The sequence below is a fragment of the Mastigoproctus giganteus genome, chromosome 2, assembly GCF_048544385.1.
Source record: "Mastigoproctus giganteus isolate SK-2022 chromosome 2, ASM4854438v1, whole genome shotgun sequence".
In the NCBI taxonomy this organism is placed as follows: Eukaryota; Metazoa; Arthropoda; class Arachnida; order Uropygi; family Thelyphonidae; genus Mastigoproctus; species Mastigoproctus giganteus.
In genome coordinates this window covers 63,929,827-63,951,461 of record NC_143576.1, presented here as the reverse complement: position 1 = coordinate 63,951,461, position 21,635 = coordinate 63,929,827, and the positions used below count along the sequence as shown (strand labels likewise).

General features: G+C 38.0%; 1 protein-coding gene across 1 annotated transcript in view; it reads right to left on the bottom strand.

Annotated features, from left to right (window-relative positions):
• LOC150089320 (sodium channel protein para-like) overlaps positions 1-21,635 on the bottom strand; it is a 2,114,826-nt gene that overhangs the window by 508,945 nt on the left and 1,584,246 nt on the right. Inside the window, exon 23 of the mRNA XM_090389008.1 lies at positions 6,254-6,354. Within this exon, the coding sequence (XP_090245134.1) occupies positions 6,254-6,354 (101 nt within the window). The remainder of the gene's footprint in view (positions 1-6,253; positions 6,355-21,635) is intronic.

Below are 21,635 nucleotides of genomic sequence, written 5' to 3'. Positions count from 1 at the left end.
CTCAATTTCAGTGTACATTTCTTCAACCTCTTCATCATCATGGCTCGATGTTGGTGCATAAATCATTATAATCTTTAGCTTGTACCTCTTAGAAATCTTGAGTATTAGTCTTGACACCCTTGGTGATGTACTTTTGAGTTCCAAAATGTTGTTTTTAAAATCTTTATGGACCATAAACCCAACTCCACCTTCACTCCTTTCACTGTTTCCATTAGTGTACAGCAGATTTCCACTTGATAAACTTATAAGTGATTCATTTCTTCTTCTTGTTTCAGACAATCAACTAACCATTGGCCAAATGCAAACTTCCACACATCTGTTGTGCAAACATCCTTCCTCAATTTGAATTTATGTCACTTGTGTATAATCTGAGCAAGTGGAAAAATCCCATCAGACTGAGCTTGCTCAATCCATGAAGAACTGAAGCCTATCTTGAAAGAGCATCCTTTTGTCCCACTCACCAGTTGCACTGCGTTTCTCTTCACCCATTCCAACAGATCCAAGTCCTTCCTTAGAATAAGTCAAGACTTGAAATGAGGCCTCCAGACCTGTATGCAGTACTCAAGATGTGGCCTAACCATTGTGTTATACCATCAATGTTTCTCAAATGGTGTTCCATGAAGTGAAAGTGCAGGTTCCACAAGAAAATGGGGATGGGAGGGGGGGGGGGGGATCATTAGAATAACATTTCAAGACTTAAAAAAAATTCTAATAATTTTTCTCAAAATGAAGTAGATATTTTTAATAATAATTTTAATTTTAAGAAATCACAGCATGTTCGCATGTTAATCAAATGAATTATATGTAAGTCCGTTTAAATAAGAGATGATACAAACTTTTGGCAGAACTGTACTATGCTGTACCAATTGTGAGTGCATTGTCATTATGTCACAAATGAGCAACCTATAGTTGGAGGAATGTTGATTGTGGTGTTCCGTAATTTTTTAATTGGGCTTCCATAATTTTTTAAAAATGATGGAAGGGTTCTGTGGTCAAATTAAAGTAGGAAACACTGCCTTATACAATGCGATAATCACGTCCTTTTACCTGCTGAAAAAATTTCTGCAAACCATTGACAAAAACCTATGAGATGTCCTGGCAGCCTGTCTGCAATGGTCAAAAAACTGCATATCTGACTGAACAATTATCACCAAGGTTTTTTTCAATCTCCACTATAGTACCAAACTGTAGTACCCAACAGTTAGTATATTAATCTCATATTACTTTTCCCCATATGAAATACCTTCCTTCTCAGGTAATCTGCCCTTTGGCTAGATCCTGTTGCAGTAACAAGTTCTAGATGCAGTGTAGATGCTGCATGGTGTTTAATCACAGTACTCATATTACTGTGATTAAACACCCTGCCAATCTTCATATCACCTGCAAACTTAAAAATTAAGTCTTTCATATGTCTTCATCAATATCATTAATAAATTTAGAAAACAATAATTGTCCCAGCACTGAATCCTGGGGGACTCCACTAATAATGTTATTCCAAGAAGACCAGTGTGCCCACTGGTAATCTGTCCCCTTCCCCTCAAGAATCTCTTTACTTGACTAATTGCTCTTAATGGCACACTATTTCCAATTTTTATGCAGTATAAAAAGCTTTAATGAAATCTAAGTAAATGATGTCAAAATTATTTTATGCATCCAGTTACTTTGTCATAGTATCCAATCAGATTGATCATATAAGATTGTCTCCCTTAATAAATTCATGCTGTGACTGCTGTACTGCATGCCCATCTAGATAGTCCTGCTTTACTTCTTTAACCAGCAGTTTTATTATTTTCCCCCAAAACAAAGTCAAGCTTACATAATTACTCATGTCACCATTTGATTCTCGTTTGTGAATTGGGGATGCAGTTGTACATCTCCCAATCTAAGGATGCTCTAATAATTATGGCTAGAGGTTTGCTTACTTCCTTTGCAGCCTCTCTTAACATAATTGGATAGAGCCATCCAACCGAGGTGGTTTTTTATTACATTTAGCTTCAACAATTTCTTTTCCACTTTCCTCTTAGTTATCACAAATTCATTTAGCTCTGTTAATATCTGATAAACTTCTGGCAACCTCACTCATAAAATATTCCTCATGTGTGAATGTACATGCAAAAATAACTATTCAGCTTTTCAGTATCTCTTAGTTGGTATAGCAAGCCTAGTAGCTCTTATGACTGCTTTCCAAATACTTCTCATTTAGAATTTGCTGTTAGTAACATCATCAGTTTTTCCCACTAAACAGAATTTAAAAATTACCCATGAGCACTGTGGTCACCTTTACAAAAGCAATGTACAGAAGATGAGTCCAAAAGTATACATATAAATTATTTCTTTTATTTCTAAAAAGAAATAAAAGAAGCAATAAACAATACCCAGAAACACAAAGGTAAGATCGTAATGGAAGATCTGACAACACTAACATTGAGAAGGGAAGAAAAAGGGTTCCTGATAATAAAGATCATCAGGAACATGGTCTGTGAGAAACAAATGAACATGGAAATAAATTTCTACAAGTCTATCATGAATAGAATTTGACTATGACAAATACTTGGTTTAAGTAATTTAACAGAAGACTATACACATGAAATCCTCTCATGATAACAGTCAATGATTTTAAGAAATCAAATTAGCATTAGTAGAAGCATATGATGCAAGAAAGCAAGATTACATAGCATTAGCCAAAAGAAAAAAAAAAAAAAATAGTAGTGTTACAAAGGGAAGGGTTTTCATTTGCCTTCAGGTATGTCTCTTGTAAGCAAAAGCAAACTGACTCATGCTTTTGCAGGAAGGCCTTGATGTCATCATTGTTTCACCAGAATCCACGACAGTTTCATTGTAGGAATTTAGCCATTATTTTGGCTTGGTGGGTCTATCAGGTGGTTTCCGAGGTGCTGAGGGCTTACTTTTGTCAGTTTTGGCTTTATTTTTGCTGGGGTAGTATGGATGCTGTCCACTGTTCATTTCCACCTCAGAAAAGAGTTCCAACACTGAATATTCTTGTACCTCCTTCTCTTTGACACCCATGTTTTCTTGGATACTAAGGGGTATTTCAAATTTATTAGTCTTTTCTTTGGCAATTGCTTTTGTTACTTGTGGAGCATTAGGAGGTACCAATATAGGAGTACAGCTGATTGGTCTTTCTGTGCAGGTTTTTGTGAGCTTAAGAAGTAATGTGCGATGGGAGTGAATGACTCTTTTGGAGGAATGGTCATGTCTGTCTGAGTTCCAATGGAACATCTCCCTGCTACCTTCTGGGCGTATTTAGATATTTACTATTTAGATAGACATTTAGATATTTACTGTTGATATTTAGAGGTTTCACCGCTTTCCTTGCCTCCTAGTATGATATGTTCAGCTCTGCCTTCAGCCATTGGATTTCTTTTTCTTCTTTCCACCTCTGGCATGCTCATGATAGTAGTTAATGCAGGCAGGTTTCGTGGTGGAATATAATGTTGTTTTGTGGTCCTTTGCACCACAACGAGTGCATGCAAGGACTCCATGGCAGGCCATTTGAGAATGTCCATATTTTTGCACCTGAAGCACCATAAGGGATTTGGAACATATGGATGCATTGGGCAGTTGATGTTGATATAACCAGCTTTAATCTCATTAGGAGACATCGGTGAGTTGAAAGTTAGGAATATGTTTCTAGTTTTAACAAGTTTCCTATCCCTATGCAAATTAATAATGGCAATAACTCTCTGTGGTTTTAGTTCAGAGCAGATCTCCTCCTCGGTAAAGTCAAGAAGGTCCCACTCTGAAATGACACCTCTCAATGAGTTGAGTGTTTTGTGTAGTGTCACTGTTATGGGTACTCCTCTGATTGATATTGCTTGGAGTAGCTGCTCAGACTGCCTATCACTTTTAGTTTCAATTAAGAGGTCTCCAGAACAGAGCCTCTTAACTGATTTATTGGAACCTGCTAACCCATCTAACCCCTTCTGTATAAAGGGTGACATTTTGCCAATTGTTTTTTTTGCTGGTTGAATGTATAATTAAAAACCTTGGGACAGGCATTGGTGGTATTTCAGTTTGCTGCCTCTTTGTAACAATAGTGTTATCTGTGTCTTCATCTATATTTGCAGATGGGGACCGGGTTGAGGGCCCCTGAAGTAGTAAATTTATCAGGATTCATGAAATTTTTGAAGTGGTTTAGTGTGCCCGGGTTCCCCACCCACCGGAGTTCCTTTGGAGCCCAAAGGGACGCCCACTACCCAACAAGCAATAAATGCACCCGGGAGTGGAATGCCAGGGCTACCCAGGTACCATACCTACACCACTGCCAGTCTGAATCCTGTCCCTCAGACTATGAGGGTAGGGGTGTGGCATTGTAGGGGTGTGTGACCCTTGCAGATGAGCCTACTAGCCAACTGATCCCAGCTGGGACTTCCAGCTGGGATCAATCCTGCCACCCATCAAACCACCCATCTTGTTGAAGCAGGGGCTAAAGTGGTGTATTGAAGCTGGGCCTGGGCCCCTCAACCACCAGATCCTCCTTTCCGAATTTCGATGGGTCGCAGTGCACAGCAAACGTTCCGGATTCCATTGATGTTAGCCTGGAACCTAGGCTGAGGGAATTGGATCCCAGTGCTCAAAGCCATGCCTAATCTGGAGGTCCAGCAGCATCACTGAGAGGTCCCCTCAACATGTGCAGGTGCCCATGTCGAGGGACAGGAGCACGAGTGCAGTGGCATGAGATCTTTGAGTGGACTGGGGTTCAAGCCCATAACTACTGAATATAGTAGTAGTAGTAGTAGTAATAGTAGTAGTAGTAATAGTAGTAGTAGTAATAGTAGTAGTAGTAATAGTAGTAGTAGTGGCATGTGATGCAAGAAAGCAAATGTATGAGCTTATGCAGCATCAGCCAAAAAAAAAAAAAAAAATCACACCATTCCCTCCAAATGCCTGTCCAGTTCCTCCTTAAATTTATTCAACCTATCAACTTCCATCTGTATTAATTTGAATAATTTAATTTGAATTTATGCCCCCTTAGGTTCGTAATCTGAACAAGTGGAAGGATCCCATCAGAATTCAGCGTGCTGAACCCATTCAAGGCCTTATACACCTCAATCAGATCACCGCGCAGGTGCCTAGTCTCCAGCCACTGCAATTTGCAGAACTTAAGCCTCTCTTGATAAGAGGATCCCTTCATTCCCCTCACCAATCTTGTTGCCCTTCTCTGTACACGCTCAAGTAAATCTACATCCTTCCTAAAATGAGGTCTCCAGACCTGTACGCAGTACTCAAGGCGTGGCCTGACCATTGCCTTATACAGAGGGATAATCACCTCCTTTTCCCTGCTAGCAAAATTCCTGTATATCATTGACAAAACCCCATGACCTGCCCTCGCAGCCTGTCTGCATTGCTCAGAAAACTTCATATCTGCCTGCACAATTACTCGCAGGTCTTTTTCATTTTCTACCACCTTAAGTGTAGTACCACACAGTTGGTACGTGATTAGTTGATTGTTGGTATATGATTAATGTTTGTAGTGATAAAAATTATTGTAAACTCCACTGACCTGGTGGTCATGCCAGAGTATAAACAAGAACTTTTTTCTTTTTTTTTTTAGAATACATGCCTATACAATCAACAAACTAGTGATTCACAACAGAAATACTTGCAGGCATTTCCATCACAATGTTCTTGGACTTTGTATTGTTAGTAGAAGTATTATAAGTATTTCATAAAATATTGTATTTCTGATTTTTAATGGGATTTGAGCCAAACAGGCTAGCCGGGTGGTAAAGTGCCTGGCAACCCAAAGGTCGTGGGTTTAAATCCCGCCTCGGGCTTGGATCAGAGTAAAATGCAAAAACTTTGGGAAGTGCATTATGGCTACAGAAGCCAATGCGCCAACAACTAAAAAAAAAAAAAAAAAAAAAAAAAGGGATTTGGAATGATGCCAAAACTTTAAAAAACAGCCAAAAATAAAATTTATTGAAAACCTGTTTCATGGGAGTTGAGTTGTTATACATGGATAGAAGCTTTACACACATATGAACATGCCTGTAAGCACCTAGGAGGTGGAGAATTATGACTTGAGCTAGATTATTTCTGAAACTATGGTGTTAATTAACTATGTTATATCAGACTTTTACTGTATTTATAATAAAAATATACATTCAATTAATGCTTTATAAAAATGCAAAGTGCTAATATAAAATTCATTCAGTTTTTTGTTACAGTAAAATCATCTTCAATGAATTTTATAATATTTAAAAGAAATATTAATATGCAGAGTGATTACCATTTCTTTGTTATCCTTAGGCTGAACTTTGTCTCCCATTCGTACTGAATTCATCACAGGTTTGGAATTATTTTTTAATTTCATTTTCACAGGTTTGCCATCTAATAAAAAAATGGAGGAAAAATAGGGATACCATATTTAAAGTTTAATAGAGTCTGGGAATAAGTTTTTTATTTCTCAAGAAATCAAGTAATTTCATGTTAATATCTAAAATTAGAAAGAACAATAAAAGTTGAATGTGGAAATTGCATATATGATTAACTACATGGATTTTGGATAAATATAAGAGGGCAATCAAAAGTGTTATTAATGCTCTTAAATCCCTAGATGTGAGAATTGATAATAATGATCTTAAATCCTTATATGTGAGAATTGATAATAATGATCTTAAATCCTTATATGTGAGAATTGATAATAATGCTCTTAAATCTTATACAAGAAATGACAGTAATACCCTAAAAGCCTCATGTGTGAATTATAAAAAGTTATTCAGTTCAACTCAATACAGAATATTTTCTTTTCTGAAAGATAATGGGACACTCTTGACTACTTCTGGACTTGCAGCATTATTTGGAATCAGTTCCAAGAAGTTTCGAAAGCCGGAGAACACAGAAAAAACTTCTAAGGCTTTTTGCCTTAGAAGGCGATGGAAGCTTCAAGATTCTTCTCCAGGTTTCTCAATAGTTCGCTGATCTTTTAAAATGTGGCAAGACCATCAGGCCAGTTGGTTCTGTGCAGGTTTGTGATGTTGAGTGTGTCTCCATGTACAGCAGTGTAATTTAATTGTGTGAAGTGATTATAATCATGACAATGAATTTTAATCATTGTGGGTGACTGAAATAAAATAAAGAACAATGTTAATTGTAAACAAAATTGTTTTTAATTAGAACCTCGTTTCATAACAATATTGTTTAATCTTGGCATTTGACATTATTTTAAAGTATTTTACCCTCAGAAAATGGGTGCAGGAGAAAAGAGGTTGGGTTACACTATCGGATATAAGCTAAACATAACAGATCACACTAAGACTAACAGCATACGATAAAATGATACTTCAAGCTGCTAAAAAAAAGTAAACCTAACCTTAGTCGTCCTGCCCCACTGGCCAGAACTTGAAGAAGATGTAAAGTAGTGGGTAGTAGGTGAAAGGAATTTAGGAACAAGTGTTTCTACCAAAATGATTATGCATAAGGCCAGGATATTGGCAGGAGGACGATGAAGGAACGAATTTTTCTGGAACAGAAGGCCTGTGTTACCTATTCATGCAAAGGCATGGTTTATAAATGCATACAAAAACATCAATTGCACAAAAATTACCAGCAGATTATGAAACAAAAATACTGGTATTCCATAAATTTGTAATAAAGGCACGAAAAAGAACTTCTTTTAAACTTGGCCAAATAGGAAATATGGATGAGGTCCCACTAAGGAGGCCACTCTGGTTGCACAAGAGAAGAGTCAGTGGATTTCTGGCTGCTGTAAAGGGATAAGTCTTTTTAATTTTTACCATATTCTTTATTAATTAACATAGTACATTTGTGTTTTAGAGAGAAATCAAATAGGTTTAGTAGCATTCATTAGCTTCTTATTTTGAATTAACCAGCGATTTTTGAAAGTTATGACCACCGGTATTAGCACCAATATTGTTGAACTAGCCACCATATTGTAGTCAATAAGAAATAGAGTAACGTACATATATCTCGAACTGATAGGGTAAGGTATAAAGTAAAACTAGATAGCATAATATGAAGCACTGTATTAGGAATCCGTTAGCTTATTATAGTATTATCAATTAATCAAAAATATTATTAATCTTATTAAATTTCAGTGTTAATTAAACAGTATTTAAATGGAAATCATGACCTAGATTAGAGCTGCGAAGCAAAGATCACAGACCAGCGAGAGTGCTGTGACTCAGGAAAGTAATGAAGGGGACAATTCTCCAACGCATCAGTCTCAAAAAATGTGCGAAATGTTTGCTGACCTTCCTAAAACAGGACATGATCTAGCCAAGGAAGATGCCTTTGTGTGTTCTAGGTATCTAGAGTGTCAAGAAATTAGGCACTAACTCAGCATTCTGATGGGCATCTATGAGAACTTGAGGTGTAGGGTAAATGCCCTCGAAGAAATTAATATGAGGGGCCCATCAAGCTCTCAGCTGCCAGCTCAATGACAGAGCTCACTCCTGTGCATCAGGCAACATGGAGGCAATCTCCAAGGTATAATGCTGTGGACGCTAAGGAACTAGTTACTGTTGGTGACTCTATTGTCAGGGAAATGGGAAATATACTATGCAAGAAGGATAGGTGGAACAGGACCAGGGTATGTCTGCCAAGGGCAAAAGTTGATGATGTAGAGCAACTATCATCTTTTAAGAGCACAAAAGGTGATATTGTTGTACACATTGGAACTAATGACATTAAGAGTAAGAGATCTGCAGATTTACTCAACAAGTACAGGTCAATGTTGAAAAAAAGTTGCAAGTTAGAGTTGAATATGAAAGTGTCTGTAATTCTGATCAGACATGATATGAGGGAGTATCTGATGAGAGCCTTGTCAATGCATGTATACTTGCATGTACACCAATGCTAGGAGTATAATTAATAAATTTGATGAGGTTGAAGTGCTAGTCAAGACATCAAAGGCAGATATTGTTGGGATATCAGAGACATGGTGTCACACAGATATAAGTAGTGCAGAATTGGAATTTTGGTAGTACAATGTGTACAGGAAGGATAAACAGGACAGGAAGGGAGGAGGAGGAGGAGTTATGCTGTTAGTTAAGAAACATAAAATCTAAGGAAGTGCATCCAATTGATGTTGGTGGACAATGCAATGTTGACTCTGTTTGGTGTGACATAAGCACTGGGAAAGGAAAAATGAGAGTAGGTATGTGTTAAATATGGATGGCCAAAGATGCAAAGAAAAACAGCAAAGTGTTCTTTACTTATGTAAACTCTAGAAGGAAAGGGAGGAATCAGATTGGACCACTTAACATAGAGGGGTTGACTGTTGATGATCATGCTCAGGTAGCTGATAAACTGAATGAGTATTTTGCATCTACACATGAGGAGTTATTCAATGAGGGGAGTGCCAGAAGTTTATCAAACTCTAACAGGGAGCTAATAACTCGATCATAGCCTCACATTCACAGGAAGAATTAAGAGGCCCACCATTGCACAGGTGTGTGAATGGGTTAAGGAATCTTAGAGAAATATAAATGGTAAAATAATTATAAAGTCTTTCAAGAAGATGTTATAGGCCTAATGAATCTGAAGAGTATAATGAGTAATTGTGCAGAGAAATAGAGTGGGTCAGTAAATCAGAATGTCTTATAATGGGGAATTTTAACTTTCCAGATATTGATTGGAATTTGTGGGTGGTTCACTCACACACTAGCAAGACTTTTGTGGATTTATTGGACGACTGTTTTCTACAGTAACAAGTTCGAGAGGTAATCAGAGGGAGTAATATTCTTGATCTGTTTATCAGCAGTGATTATTCATGCATTAAGAATTTGCAGATAAAGGAACCACTGGGTGACAGTGATCACAATGTACTAATGTGGGAATTACTTAAAGATATAACTACCATCAAGGCTAAAGGGAAGGGCTTTTGCTTTCGCAAAGGTGACTACAGAGGTCTAAGACAATTTTTAAATTCTGTACAGTGGGATCAACTGATGATGTTACCAACATTGAATTCTAAACGGGAAGGCTTCAGGAACTTAATTTTGGGGGCTACTAGGCTTTTCATTCCAACTAAGAAATACTGTTCAAGGTTTAGGCCTAAATGGATGTCAGATGAATTAATGAGGCTTGTGGCAGAGAAAAAAAATATATGGGATGCATATAAAGTATCAGATGACACAGACACCTATGGCAGATATAAACTAGTCTGTAATCAAGTCACAAAGAAGATTAGGCAGGCAAAGGCAGATTACAAGAAATCTTTGGCAAAGGATGCAAAAAAAAAAAAAAACATCAAAGAGTTGTTTACTTATGTAAACTCTAGAAGGAAAGGGATGAATCAGATTGGACCATTTAACATAGATGGGTTGACTACTGATTATCATGCTCAGGTAGCTGATAAACTGAATGAGTATTTTGCATCTACATTCACACATGAGGAGTTATTCAATGAGGGGAGTGCCAGAAGTTTACCACACTCTAAAAAAAAAAAAAAAAAAAGGTAAACTGCGGCCATTATCAACCCACTGCAGGATGGAAGCCTCCTCAAAAATTCATGTTGAGGGAAATGGATCATAATCTGCCACGCTGGTCCAGTGCGGGTTGGCAGATCAACTGTATTTAGCAGTCAGGGGCTTGAACCCCGGTCTACTCAAAGAGCATGTGCTCCTGCACTCCCGTTCCTGACCACTCAGCTATGGAGGTTAGGGATCTAAGAAATTTTGTAATAACTGAGAGCAAAGTGGAGGAGAACTTGTTGAAGTTAATTGTAAAAAAGGCACTTGGGTTGGACGATATCTATCCATTTATTTAAAATAACTAAATGCACAAGGCATAATACATTAAGAGTTTAATATCTATATAATATCGGTGTGTAGATACACCTTAGACAACTCTTAAAAAACTACAAAGTAGTTGTTGTTGGCATCATTTGCTCTTTCTCATATTGTGCTCTGCCTTCACGACGAGTTGTCATGATAATGCACTACCTCGAATAAGTAATGCTTCACTAATAGAGAAGACTATTGTTACTTATTCTCGGTGAGTACCACCACCCAGACATGTTTCAAGGCCATTGGCCTATCATCAGTGGGTGGGCAGGTACCCTGGTATTGCAGACATGACGACCCAGTTGTGAAGATAATCACACAAAATGAGAGATGCCAAAAGGTGTATATGACAATATTTAAAATAACTAAATGCACAAGGCATAATACATTAAGAGTTTAATATCTATATAATATCGGTGTGTAGATACACCTTAGACAACTCTTAAAAAACTACAAAGTAGTTGTTGTTGGCATCATTTGCTCTTTCTATTTATATTAAAGGAGGCAGCAAAGGAAGTGAGCAAACCCTTAGTCATAATTATGAGAGTTTCCTTGGACTCGGGAGGTCCCCCATGGACTAGAGGTGTGCAAATGTATCACCAATTCACAAAGGGGGTTCAAAAGGTGACACAAGTACATATAGACCTATTAGTTTAACTTGTGTTCCGGGGAAAATAATAGAATCAGTGGTTAAAGAAGCATTGCAGGATTATCTAGATAAGACTGCAGTAATAGTTAAGACACTGCATCGGTTTGTTAAAGTGAGGTCTTGTTTGACCAATTTGATTGGATACTATGATGTGGTCACAAGGGAACTGGATGCCAAAAATAATTTTCATATCATATACTTGGATTTCAGGAAAGCTTTTGATACTGTTGCACATGGAAGACTGCTGTACAAATTGGAGAAGTATGGCAATGGCATTAAGGTTACTACAATGGATAAAGGTATGGTTGAGTGGGAGACGACAGAGTGTGGTAATCAATGGACACTGCTCTTCATGAACAAATGTTATTAGTGGAGTTCCCCAGGGTTCGGTGTTGGGCCCATTGTTGTTTTGTATATTTATCAATGATATTGATGAAGGTATATGAGGTTTAATGTCCAAGTTTACAGATGATACAAAGGTTGTATTTATTAATGACAGTAACGACAGTATGCTACTCCATCTTCATCTAGATAGGTTGGGCAAATGGGCTGAGAAGTGGCAACTGAAGTTTAACATTGACAAATGAAAAGTACTGGATATAGGTAGCAATAACCAAAGAGAAACATACCAACTATGTGGTACTATACTTAGGGAAGCGGAAAGTGAAAAAGACTTGGGGGTAATTGTGCAGTCAAATATGAAGTTCACTGAGAAGTGTAGATGTGCTGCCAGGGCAGGTCATGGAGTCTTGTCAATGATATATAGAAATTTTGCTAGCAGGGACAAGGAGGTGATAATCCCATTATACAAGGCAATGGTCAGGCCACACCTAGAGTACTGTATAGGTCTGGAGGCCTCATTTTAGGAAAGATGTAGAGTTGATAGAATGAGTACAAAGAAGGGCAACAAGATTGGTGAAGGGAACAATGGGGTGCTCTTACAGAAAGGCTTAAATTCTTCAAATTGCTGTACCTGGAGAGTAGGCACCTGCGAGGTGATCTGATTGAGGTGTATAAGGCCTTAAATGGGTTGAGCAAGATGAACGCTGATGGGATTCTTCCTTCCTCTTGCTCGGATTAAGAACCTGAGGGGGGGCATAGTTTCAAATTGAGGAAAGACAGTTGTAGAATAGATGTGCGGAAATTTGCCTTTAGACAGTGGGTAGTTGATTGGTGGAACAGACTTCTGTCCTTTGTTGTGGAAGTTGATAGCCAAAATTAATTTAGGGCTGAGCTGGAGAGGCATTTGGAACGAATGGAGGGGTTTTATGGAAAGGTTTTTTTTTTTTTTTTTTTTTGGCTGATGCTGCATAAGCTTTCTTTCTTGCATCATATGCCTCTACTAACGCTAATGTTAATGCTAGCAAAACTGTGAATATCAAAGGTTCTGAAACTGTATCAATAAAAACTACCAGGCATGAGAAAACACATTACACAGTAGTTTTGGCCTGCTGTGCTGATGGCACAAAACTACCACCATTTTTAATATTTCAAAGAAAAACTCCACCTAAGGAAAAAATTACAATAGGTGTATTTGTTCATATTCATCCAAAAGGATGGGTGGATGAATCTGTATTGAATTTATGTCTCAAAAAAGTATGGGCAAGGCATCCTGGTGGTTTCTTAAGGTAGCTATCTCTTTTCATTTGAGACAAGTTCAGAGCCCATAGAGCTGAAGTCATTAAAAAGAGGGAGAGGGAATTAAATAAACAGGTAGTTGTCATTCCTGGTGGACTGACAAGCCAATTGCAGCCTTCGGATGTGTCCATAAACAAGCCACCATTTAAGCAAAATATGAGAGAAGAGTGGAAAAACTGGATGAGAGAACGAGATCATGTCCTCACATCCACAGGAAGAATTAAGAGGCCCACCATTGCACAGATGTGTGAATGGGTTAAGGAATCTTGGAGAAATATAATTGGTAAAATACATATAATTGGTAAAATAATTATCAAGTCTTTCAAGAAGACTGGAATTAGTACTGCCCTTGTGGCACTGAAGACACTGCGTTATTTGAAGACAGTGATACCAACAGCGAGGAAGAGTTTTTGGGATTTGAAGGCGATGATTTTTTTTGGTTTTCAAAAATGATTGAGCTTTCCCTTTGCTGAACACTAATGTTTTGTACCATTCCCTCACTGACTTTTTGCTCTTTTTCAATTCTAGTGGTAGTTTGCTTCATATAAAATATTTTCTAATATAGCTAAGATGCTGTTATTTCTCTTTTAAATTGATGTATTGGTAAATTAACAATAATAATTGAACAATGTATTATTATACAGTATTAGTATTTTTCTTGTTGTTCTGATCACATGTTTATAATGAGCTGTTTTCCACTATACACTTGAGAATAAATATTAAATGCCTAAATACATTAAGACCTTTTTTTTCCTTAATTTTCCTTTCTAAAATGGTGGTGCACCCTATATGCCATCAAATATGGTAATTAAATTTAATTAGTGTTAGTCATAATACTAATTAAATTTAATTAGTATTATGAGTAATATAAACCAAAAAAAGTTTTTAGTTTTTTATTATTTTATAATAATAAAAATATAAAATAAATAATAAAATAATACTAATAACTAATAATAACAATAATAATAATTTTTATTATTATAAACATCATCCCGATCACCATGTCAACCACTGGCATTGTTGCCATAGGGCAGGGGTTGGCAACAATGTCAAATTCATGAGCCGCATGCGGCTCTGAGCATTTAACTGCGGCTCTAACTTTTAGCCCATATGAAGCCCAATTGTGTGCTCTTTAACTTTCAGCCCAATTTGAAATGGAGTTAGAGGACTTAAAAATTAAGGACATGTGGAGTGCAAGACTAAAATGCCTTAAAACTGAAATTGAGGATTTGGAGAGGCAAAAGGCCCTTGCAATTCTACACAAATGGACAGCAATAGATGAGTTGAAAAAGCAAGCCAAAATTGTGTTCAATGCGTGGAGTAGCTTACCGGACACATATATAAATTTGAAATATTTGTGTTTGGACTTGTCTCAGTTTTTGGTTCGACAAATTTCTGTGGGCAAATATTTTTGAACATGAACTATATTAAAAATAAATCAAGAAACCGTCTGAACAATGTGAGTCTCTCAGGAAGTCAAGAAGTCCCTCACTCAAGAAGTTCAGCAGCAAAAGTCACATTAATTCATACCTAATTGGATGTTTGTTACATTTTTTCGGTTTTAATAAATAATATTTCAAAATATATATATTTTTAATAAAACACCTTCCCAATCTATTCCATTTCTTAAAAAACTCTCCCACCCCCTCCCAGCTTGAGCTAGGTGCAGCTCTTCAGATTGTCTTTTTTTAAAATTAGATCAAAAATGGCTCTTCACTCAAAAAAGGTTGATGACCCCTGCCATAGGGTCTCCTAAGAACCTAGCAGCAATAGGCCTCCCAGAGAACACTTACATGGAACTCCAGAAAGTAGCAATACTGAGCACCTGTAAGATAGTATTAGAGTTCCCCAACCAATGGTAATAATAATAATAATTATCCATTCCTGGTGAACCCCAGGAATAGATAAAGTCCACAACTACTGGTAAAAGAAGCTCACTTGCACACACAAGCATTCATTAGAATAGTTCACCCGAATGATAAAGCACCCAGATATTCTCAAGAAAAAAAAAAAAAAAAAAAAAAAAACCATTGCGAAAGTCGCTTCAGCAGAACTACCTTCCTCAAGGTCGAAGCAAGAGCTGAGGCAGATAGTGGTGCCATCTGATGCCACTCCCAAGAACTAACGCTACCACTGGATGTAAGCCGAAGCTAAACAGGTCTACCTCCATAGATGGATGATGTTGAAGAGAAATAATAATCATGTGACATCAAGTGTGGCGTAGGATAAAGTCACTCACATTCAGGCCTTAGGAAGCAGAGGGAACAGTTCAAAAAGTCGGAGACAGTGAATTAAATGGCGCTGTACCCCATATGGCTTTGACAAGAGAAGGGCAAGACCATCCAGTCCAACCAACTGGAAGTGCTTCCAGCGCAACTGCACCAGTGACCGCCCAGGAAGGAAGAAAATGCCAACGCATAAAGTGGAGCATTGAGATGAATATCTTCATCATTCAAGCATGTTACAAAATAAACAGGCTAGAGACAGATATGACAATGTACAGGTAAAGATTACATAACAAGTGGTTGGAATGATTCCCAAATATTCAGGTCACCAAACAGTGAATAGTGGACCAGAGAAGGACCATAATTACAAAGAACCTGACAGCTCCTGCAATCTTGGAAAAAATCAAGCAGGACATGAGCAATCAACTACAAAGAATATGGACAACACAGAACCAGAGGAGGAAGAGCAAGAAGAAATACAACCCAGAGCAGCTGAAGGAGAAAGAGACAAGGTCATGATATCTAGAATAGAAGACAAGTGGAAGAAGGCCCTAACAGAATTTGAAGGAATGGACTACACAAAGACTCACATGATACGAAGCATAGACCTAATAGAATCCTGTGGAGAGTCACAGACCACCTCAACTGGCAAATTACCCCACATTACCTCAACAACATAAGGTATAACAACATTGGCCCCCTTCCCAGGGGAGAAGAACATCTGTTCATCATAGAAGAGGAAAATTATAAAGCCTTTACATCTTTCACACAGAAAGTATTCGAAATGTGCAGAACAATCCAAAGAATGGCAATTCAGTCCCCCAGCAATTAAACAATAATCAATAGTTAAATTTGCCCAAGTTTCCCACCATGCCCAGACAATGACTTAAAAACTGACAGGATAGCAGTATTCTGTACCCTGACAGAAACTTGACATGACAAATCTCCCCAGGAGTATCCTGCCATGTGTAGGAACCATGTAGGGGAGGGAGATGTACAGGCAGCCAGTGAAGCAGATTAGCTGAAAAATATCAATAAGCTGGTAGCAAGGGGATGCAATGTAGAATGAATGAATGAATGAGAATGAAAGACAGAATGAATAAGTTGGGCACTGAGTGAACTAGGAATTATGGTAAAAGGGAATAAATGACAGTTTTGGTGAAGGAAAGAGTGACTTAGTATGAAGGAAAGAGAGAATGAATGGGAATGAGTGGAAAAGTAAATGTAATTGGCCAAAAAAAATAAAATTAAAAATAACTTACATTATTTTATATACATTAACAAATATTTAATAACCACACAAACACTATCACTGCATTCTCCCCTGGCCTGCACCACAACTGAAGAATAACAGTAAGTTGAGGTGCCCAGAGAGTGCAGTGCAGAAAGCAAGAGTCGAATAAATGAAATGAAAGCTAGAAGAATGAATGAAAGTGTAAGTGTGTGAGAAAAAGAACACAAACCATAAATGCTACAGTTAAGTACACACTAACCCCAGTTTTAATTAGTATTTAAATCTACACTACGCATCATTGCATCCCCCCCTGGTGTGTGAGAAAAAGATAAATGACTGTGAGCGGGAAAAAAAAAAAAATATATATATATATATATATATAAATTACCTCAACAACAATGGTGCAACACTGAAAGCCATCCACACAGCCATATACTGTGCTGCCACTAATGGTAATGAGAAACCAGCAGCAGAAGAAACAAAAAAAGAAGTGACTGCCAGCTTAGAAAAGAAGACTTCAGCAGATAGAAGAATTAAGAGTCAAGATAGGGTAACTGACCCAGTACCAATGGGGTGATAGGAGTAAGAAACTGATTGGAAAAGTGATGAGCATCCTCAAGAAAGACAGCATCCACAGCAAACACAAGACCAAAAATCAGAGAATAGGAGAATACTTATATGCACTGAAGCAGAGCCTCCTTGCATTCAGCAAGAGACTATGCCGATACAAAGAGAGCTCCCAGAGGAAAATAAACAACCAAGACTGCAACGAAAACCAAAAAGTCTTCTACAGGAGTCTCGGAGAAGATGGGAAAGACGGAAACAGACCAGCCAAGCAGAAGACGATCAAGGAGTTCTGGGGCAACATATGGAGCAGTGAAGTAAGACATAATAGTCGAGCCCACTGGATAGAATTAGAATGAAAGAAAACCAAGGATATTCAAGAGATGAGAGAGAGAGAGCAGAAAATTTGGGAGGAAGAAGTAAAAACTCAATCAGGAACTCCCACAACTGGCAAACCCCAGGAATAATTAACTTTCATAACTACTGGTACAAGAAGCTCACTTGCACACACAAGTACCTAGCAGAGCAGTTCACCTGAATGATAAGGCACCCAGAGACAATCCCATCCCAGAGTTTCTCACTCAAGGAATCACATATCTAAAAGCTAAAGACCAAGACACAAGAAACCCAGCAAAACACAGGCTAATCAAATTTCTTCCAACGATGTACAATACCAGCTGCAGTCAATAATGATTGAAAGCAGAAAGGATGCAAGGAGCAATTAACCATAGATTCCACAGTTATAGGGCAAGTCTACAAGAAGTACAGTAACTGTACATGGCCTACATCAATTACAGCAAAGCCTTCGACTCCATTCCTCACAAGTGGCTAAAAGAGATTCTGAAGATCTACAAAGTCAATCTGACAGTGACAAACTTCCTAGAATTAACCATGGTGAAATGGAGTACCACTATCAAGGTCAAGAACAACCAGATCGATGCCCCTTCAGGAGAGGAATCTTTCAGGGAGATGCCTTCAGCCCACTCTGGTTCTGTCTAGAAGTCACCCCTCTATTCACCATGCACAACATCTGTTGATGAGTCAGTATGGTATAACATGGATGACATCAAGCTCTACATGGCAACAAAGAAGCAACTACTCTACATGGCAACTCCAGCAACTACCCTGGATCACTGAAGAATTCAGCAATAATATTAGGATGGAATTTGGTCTAGATAAATACAAGATCAAGGGTGGTCATCTACAGTGTGCTAGGTCCCGTATTTCAGGACTTGCACATGGCAGGTTATACCAACAGACCCACTATCATGAAGGTGGGTCTGTTAGTAAGAGGCTGACAGTTTGAGGAAATTCAAAGGTCAGCTGGATAATTATCTAAGGGAGGAGGGAAATGCATAGGTTGTCTATTTCCTTTTCTCTTATTAATTATTATTATTTTTTATTACTATTTTTTATTATTATTTTTGTTTTTTATTATTTTATAATTATTATTATTATTTTTTTATTATTATTTTATTGTATTTATTTTTGTTATTATTATTTTTTGTTATTATTATTTTTATTTTTTTTTTTTAGCTGGTGCAGCATAAGCCGTAGGCTTCCTTGCACCATGTGGCCATTGCTAATACTAATAATAATCGATACAAAGAGAGCTCCCAGAGGATTTGGCTGTCATAGACTAACCGGACTTTGCTGAAATTGGGCCCACTTTACTTGAGTGTCACCCGAATATCAGTTCCAACAGCATTTTGGACTTCCAGGTAACAAGCAGAGCTTGGCATATCTGAAAAAATGTCTGCAACAGCCTCAGGTACCAGACCTCAAGGCCTAGTTTTCAGATAGTTTAACTTCTGTTCCGGGTAAAATAATGGAGTCACTGGTTAAAGATGCATTGCAGGATCATCTAAACAAAACTTCAGCAATAATTCAGACACAGCATGGGTTTGTTAAGGGTAAGTCTTGTCTGACAAATTTGATTGGTTATTATGTTGTGGCTACAAAGGAACTGGATGCAAAAAATAATTTTGATATCATATACTTGGATTTCAGGAAAGCTTTTGACACTGTTGTGCATGGAAGACTACTGTACAAACTGGAGCAGAATGGTATTAAGGGTAAGTTGCTACAATGGATAAAAGAATGGTTAAGTGGGAGAAGACAGAGGGTGATAATCATGGGTGCTGCTCTTCGTGGACTAATGTTATTAGTGGAGTCCCACAGGTTTTGGTGTTGGGTCCACTGTTGTTTTGTATATTTATCAATGATATTGATGAAGGTATATCAGTTTTAGTATCAAAGTTTGCAGATGATACAAAGGTTGGCAGGGTGGTTAATGACAGTAATGGCAGTGTGTTACTGCAATGGGATCTAGAAAATTTGGGCAGATGGGCTGAGAAGTGGCAACTGAAGTTTAACCTTGACAAATGCAAAGTACTGCATATGGGTAGAAGTAACCCCAGAGAAATGTACCAACTGTGTGGTACTACACTTAAGGTGGTAGAAAATGAAAAAGACCTGGGAGTAATTGTGCAGTCAGATATGAAGTTTTCTGAGCAATGCAGACAGGCTGCCAGGGCTGGTCATGGGGTTTTGTCAATGATATTTAGGAATTTTGCTAGCAGGGAAAAGGAGGTGATTGTCCCTCTGTATAAGGCAATGGTCAGGCCATGCTTTGAGTACTGCGTACAGGTCTGGAGGCCTCATTTTAGGAAGGATATAGATTTGCTTGAGCTTGTACAGAGAAGGGTAACAAGCTTGGTGAGGGGAATGAAGGGGTCCTCTTATCAGGAGAGGCTTAAGTTCTGCAAATTGCAGCAGCTGGAGACTAGGCACCTGTGAGGTGATCTGATTGAGGTGTATAAGGCCTTGAATGGGTTGAGCATGCTGAATTCTGATTGAATTCTTCCACTTGTTCAGATTACAAACGTAAGGTGGCATAAATTGAAATTGAGAAAGGGCATATGTAGAATAGATGTGCAAAAATTTGCCTTTAGCCAGCGGATGGTTAATTGATGGAACAAACTTCCATCTGTCATTGTGGAAGTTGATAGGTTAAATAAATTTAAGGAGGAACTGGACAAACATTTAGAGGGGATTGTTTTGTAATTTTTATTTTTTAAAATTTTTTGGCTGATGCTGCATAAGCTCATACACTTGCTTTCTTGCATCACATACCACTACTACTACTACTAAAATGAGGCCTCCAGACCTGTATGCAGTACTCAAGCTATGGCTTGACCATTGCCTAATACAATTGGATAATCTCCTCCTTATCCACACTAGCAAAATTCTTGTATATCATTGACAAAACCATCATGAGCTGTCCTGACAGTCTGTCTGCACTGTTTAGAGCACTTCATATTAGACTGCACAGTTACCCCCAATTCTTTTTCAATTTCCACTACCCTGAGTGTAGTACCACACAGTTGGTATTTTAATCTGGGTTTACTGCTAGCCACATGTCATACCTTGCATTTGCCAAAGTTAAATTTCTATTGCCACTTCTCAGCTCATCTCCTAAATTTTTTAGATCTTGTTGCAGAAGCATACCTTCATTATTGTCTTTAACTACCATGCCAACCTTTGTACTATCTGAAAACTGAGACATTAAACCTGACATACCCACGCCGGAAACAACATTGCGTCCAGGCCCGAACCCTGTTGGACTCCACTAATAACATTAGTCTGTGGAGAGCAGTGTCTATTGATAATCACTCTGTCTTCTCCCATTCAAACAACCCTAAAATAATTAGTAGTAGTGCATTGGCATATGATACAAGAAAGCAAGCTTACATAGCATCAGCAAAAAAAAAAAAAAAAAAAAAAACCTTTCCCATTTCATCGATCCATTCACTTCAAAAGTTTGTCCAGTTCTTCCTTAAATTTATTTAAGCTAACAACTTCCACAACACAGATAGATGTTTGTTCCAGCAATCAACTACCTGCTGGTTAAAGGCAAATTTCTACACATCTATTCTACAGCTGTCTTTTCTCATTTTGAATTTATGCCCCCTCAAGTGCGTAATCTAAACAAGAGGAAGAATCCCATCAATATTTAGCTTGTTCTAACCATTCAAGGCCTTATACACCTCAATCACATCACCCTCTGTTCCCCTCACCACTCTCGTTGCCCTTCTCTGTACTCATTCGAGAATCTCTACAACCTTTATAAAATGAAGCCTCCAGACCTGTATGCAGTACTCAATGTGTGGCCTGATCATTGCCTTATACAACGGAATAATCACCTCCTTATCCCTGCTAGCAAACTTCCTGTATATCATTGAAAAGACCTCATGAGCTGCTCTGTCAGCCTGTCTGCACTGCTCAGAAAACTTCATATATGATTGCACAATTACCCGAAGGTCCTTTTCATTCTCCACTACCGTGAGTGTAGTACCGCATAGTTGGTATGTTACTCTGACATTACTGCTACCCATATGAAGTACTCTGCATTTATCAATGTTAAACTTCAGTTGCCGATCAGCCTAACTTTTCTAGATCCTGTTGCAGTAGTGTACTGTCATTAGCAACCCTGCCAACCTTTGTGTCATCTGCAAACTTGGACATTAACATGATAAACCTTAATCAATATC